This window comes from Anneissia japonica, unplaced genomic scaffold (genome assembly GCF_011630105.1).
Source record: "Anneissia japonica isolate Jap-2015-1 unplaced genomic scaffold, ASM1163010v1 scaffold284703_len17954_cov125, whole genome shotgun sequence".
Classification (NCBI taxonomy): Eukaryota; Metazoa; Echinodermata; class Crinoidea; order Comatulida; family Comatulidae; genus Anneissia; species Anneissia japonica.
Window position 1 is genome coordinate 12,909 of NW_022729419.1, and position 5,046 is coordinate 17,954.

Below are 5,046 nucleotides of genomic sequence, written 5' to 3' on the forward strand. Positions count from 1 at the left end.
TAATACAGTGTATAATAGGTTTAGGCAGATTTTTGTTATAGCCTAGATCCAACGGGCGTAGCAAGTTCTAGTAAAAATGACGACGAGGGCGCATCATAGTTAAGTATTATAGTAACTGCCTTGTAATTACTATGAAATGCTATACTGTTATTGGTTGATAGTATTATATTGTTTCTGAATAGGACATGATAAGATTACTATGCTAAAAATCATGTTAATAAAAATAGCGGATTAAACTTATAGTTTGTTTTAACCTGCTTTGATATTAATAAAGGTTTCTTTTGGCCTATTTGCATTATGTTTTGAGTAATTTAAAAGTGGAAACAGATATGTTAGCAGATTTAAAATCATTATTTTGCTTATTCAGTGGTTAGACTTCCTTGAGTGTCTCTGGACTTGCTAATTTAAATAGACAATAATATATTTATTCATTAGGCATTGTATTGTATTTTAGGTATTGCACATTCAGAACATAAAAAAGTCATACAACAGCAGTCAACATTGTCTGCAAGAAAATTACAGAATAAAAAATTAATCTAACTTAATTTCAAAATTACATTTACAAGAAAATTCATAGTTGCATATTAATCATAATTAAATCATTCATTATTATTACATGTATTGTTTTCTTATTGTTTATATTCACAAGAAAGAGAAACTGAAACTACTAAAGGCGGTTTTCCACCAGGAAAATTTGTCTAGTTTTAGAGCTCATTTATTTATAAACTTTAAATTTGGATATAGTTAAGCTCCGTGAATTATTTGTTTTGAATTTGATATCCGATTTATAACTATAGATTACCGCATATAGTCTATCTGATTTGAAAATACCGGACGGCGCCGGGTGAGGGGGCAGGGGCAGGGGATAAGCCCTCCATCGGACAGGTCAAGCCCCATCGCTAGATCGCGTCGGGCAGTTGGACAAAAAAAATAGGCCCACGCCAAGCAGATGACCAGAAATAGCACTCTCAGACTCTGGCCATTAAGGTGTCTCCCCCTCCCCACCCTGTCGAACACATTAGTACTCCCAATGAATTTTTGAATCGTATAGTTTAGGTTTAGGAGTGGGGATGAATCAATGTTGTTAAGAAAGAGGACGACTAGGCTTGATAAAAGAATTATATTTCTTTATCCCATTGTAATTCATACCAGGCTGTATCATGTTTGCAATAAAGAGAGAATAAAGATGCAATTTATAGCTACGTTCGAATGAATAGTTAATGTAGGCCTATTGACAGAAAACCTAGCTCCGAGCTATTATTACACTTGATTTATTAATGTGTTCGGGGATGAGTTGTAGCTAAAGTTGTCAATTGGCTTATAGTGCTCGTTCGTACGGCTAATGTACAGCAATAGAAAATGAAGTTCTGCCAATCTATAGTCATCATCTTCATCACTGCTACAAATCTTCGTCAAACTACAAGTAAGTTAAACATATTTCAATTAAATAAATATACTGTCAGGGAGAGGACGACATAAATAGTTTTGTTCATTAGTACTATGAAGTTGCACACTTTGCTGTATATTTGGCCTTCGTTCAATTTCCATAATCTGTTATAGTCTTCGTTTAGTAACTGATCTCCACACAGACTAGATACATTTTCCTGTCAAGTTTTTCTCTTTTGCTAAATACATGATTTTTCGATTAATTGTTTCTGTACCCATGGTACATTTTGTCCCATAAGTGTTTGTATATTTGTTTTGTGTTCGACATCTTTTAAACATGACCGAATAATGCGTTTTTACCGACAACCAGTCATTTGCATTTGCTAGATTTTAAGATTTAGATCTGCTAAATTTGCTACATGTTTGGCTGAGTATAGGCCAAACTGTTTGGGAGCTCTTATTTCTCGTGACTCCCTGATTACGGAAAATTAATGCAATACTAAACATTTTTATTTTTTTAACAATTAGGCTATAATACGGTACCGTAACAATGATATAATAGTATATAACAACAGGAAAAGTAATAGAAATAATAATAATAATAGGCTTAATAAGTAGGCCAAACTGTTTTGGAGCAAAACTGTTTTGGAGCTCTTATTTCTCGTGGCTCCCTGATTACGGAAAATTAGTGCAATACTAAACATTTTTATTTTTTAACAATTAGGCTATAATACGGTACCGTAACAATTATATAATAGTATATAACAACAGGAAAAGTGATAGCAATAATAATAATAATAATAGGCTTAATAATAGGCCTAATAATAATAATAGGCCTAATAATAATAATGACAACAACACTAACAATAATTACAATTTTTATACTAATTTGACAAATTGAAGAGAACACAAATGATGAAAAAATGGGGTTTTTTTCTTGAAATTTGTATGACGGAGATAATTTTTCTGTTGTCGTTTATCATAACATACTTGTGTAAATCTTTGCACTGTTTAAAACACAGGTAGGCAAAGTGCGGCCGCGGGCCGCATGCGGCCCGACAGCGATTTGTTCGGCCCGCGACAATGAATTAAAAAACCCTATGGGTGCGGCCGCCAAGCAAAATTAATTAGAAAACACCTTGTTTTTTTACGGCCCGACACCCATCATGTAAAAAGGAACATTAAAACTGAGAATAAAGTGGTGTAAAAGCAGTGCTTGGAGGTTTTCGGAAGCTCACGGGAAACATCAAATTTTGGGTGTGACCCGCGGTGTTAAATCAAAAATTCACTTTGGCCCTTCGACCGATATTTATGACCACCTCTGGTTTAAAACAATTAATAGAAATAAACTTAAAAAATAAATGTCATTTATTTTTGCTTCCTTATTTTTTCTTTTCTTTTTTCCACTATTATTTTCCTTAACGTTTCTTGTCCTTTTCCCCCCTTTTTTTTTTATTTCTCTTTTCGTTTCATTTAATATCCTGTTCCGTTCTTTAATTTTTCTTCGCGGACTGGATTACATGACTACGAATTTTCATAATAATCATGGCCTATTCAGCTTTCGCTTGTTGTGTGTTGCTGGTAACGGTACCGTATCAGCCGGATTTCTTTCCAAGATATAAATCATAAAATATTCACAAGAAAAATGCATTTAAATTTATTTATTTATTTATTTTTTTTTTTGTGTTGCTTGTTTGTGTTGAACAACTTGGTCATACGAGCGTCTTTCAACATTGCTTTATTTTATGTACAATTTATTTTTGATAATTTATTATTGATTTTTCTATTCATCGTCATTTTAAGGCTGTGACAAGATCCGCCATCGGTGGTCGCAGTATGCTGTGTGTCAATGGTTGCAACATGACAAGAATATCGCATGTGAATCATCACGTGGTTATCTCGCAAGTCTCACAACTGCCGAAGAATTAAACGCCGTCCTCGACTACATGGTGAAAAAATACAATTACGGCAAATACGTGATTGGATTATCACGACAAGCGGGGTTGAATCGGAGTGTAGATGAAAACTGGAAGTGGGAAACAGGAGAGGTGTTTAATTCTTCATATATTCCATGGGTACCAAGCCAGCCTAATGAAAACAGTAAGAACTCTGCTGGGATTAGAATTGACATAACCAGTGGTAAAATTTTGGATCATCCTCCTACAACATATTTCGGTGCGAAAGGATACATTTGTGAGTATGGTAAGTACTATTATATTTATTATATAACCCACCATTTATTTATTTATTTGTTTATAAATTCAGAAACTCACTTTTATGATGATATGCCCCACATGCGCCATATAAATCTCCGATCGATTGTTATTAGTAGCACTATTCCTAAAGCAATGTACGTCCAAGGGAGAGGGAGAAAAAAAAACAAAAAAACATGGGAATCAACATAATGAGAAATTACTGAGCTAATAACGCATGCACATATTAAACCCCACCTCTTCTACCACGGCTACTAAGGTAAACGGAAAAATACAGAATTGAACTGAATTTAATTGAATTTGAATTGATTTGTTGAATTTCCTTTAAACTTCATGTATTCACTTGTTTATGTTATTGGCATAATAAAGAACGAACGAATGAATGCCAACGAATGGAATTATAAATGTCTTCCGACCAAATTATCATCTTCTTTTTGTAGACTCTACAAAAAAAATTTAAACATTCACATAACATTTGAAATACCACCATCCACTCAAGTAAAGGACTCGGTAAAGTGTATGACTCCTTTCCCCACCACACTACAAAAAACTTACAGTATTTTAGATTGTAGGGCCTATAATTACGTTATTATTATTATTTATAGATCATCTGTATTTCCAATCTGTGAAAAATCGTGGTGTAACTATGGATGCTTTAGTCATGAGATGCGCGCTGCGATGTCAGCGACATGCCGAGTGCCAGGGATTTCATATCGATGACGCTGGATGTCAGATTGAAGAAGAGATGAATGATGACGCTAAGCGACATTATGACAAAATAATTTGCTCTAATTAATTTAAAAAATATATAAAGTTGAGTATTATTAATTGAATTCGTATTTTTACTCTTCTCATTTTAAGCTTGTCTTGGATTATTAATATTTATAATATGCCTATATTAAAATATAAGTCTTGGTTAAATTGCAGGCCTATTTCATATCACGTACACCGTAATTTTACATTTAAGTAATGTAAAGACATTGTCGGCTGGACTGAAAAGAAAATGAAATATATAATGAATTTATTATATGAACAATGCATGTATAAACTAATACATACATCAAATTCAAATCAATTTACAACAACTATTAAAAAATGATATTAAAAATATGCTCTATTAGGTAAAGAGGCCTACCGTACCTACACTTATATATCGTATATAGATTATAGATCTGTCAAGGAACTACATACACGGTCCCTGTATGCCATAAATAGACCAAGATTGGATCAAATAACTGTTTATAAAGTTAATAAGACTGGCAGAGTGATCGGTGCCAATGTGAAGTCTTTAGAAGATATAACACATCACTAAGATCTCTCATAATAATTCAAAAGCTAGAAAATGTTATGCCTGTAGCTGTCTATGTAGAGGTCAACGGTAAAAAAAATCATGAGAAATACATTAATAGACCAAAATTATAAATAATAATTATCGTAGATGCTTCAA

At 33.1% G+C, this 5,046-nt stretch overlaps 1 protein-coding gene across 1 annotated transcript; it reads left to right on the forward strand.

Annotated features, from left to right (window-relative positions):
* Positions 1–1,359: 1,359 nt before the first annotated feature.
* LOC117114689 lies at positions 1,360–4,395 on the forward strand. The gene is made up of 3 exons (XM_033258377.1): positions 1,360–1,423; positions 3,190–3,588; positions 4,205–4,395. The coding sequence occupies exons 1-3, from the start codon at positions 1,360–1,362 to the stop codon at positions 4,393–4,395; spliced, it is 654 nt and encodes a 217-aa protein (XP_033114268.1).
* The last annotated feature ends 651 nt before the right edge of the window (positions 4,396–5,046 follow it).

Coding starts and splice junctions, on each gene's coding strand:
- LOC117114689 (XM_033258377.1), top strand. CDS start 1,360: ATGAAGTTCTGCCAATCTATAGTCATCATCTTCATCACTGCTACAAAT. Junction 1,424..3,189: donor AAATCTTCGTCAAACTACAA/GTAAGTTAAACA, acceptor CGTCATTTTAAG/GCTGTGACAAGATCCGCCAT. Junction 3,589..4,204: donor AGGATACATTTGTGAGTATG/GTAAGTACTATT, acceptor TATTATTTATAG/ATCATCTGTATTTCCAATCT.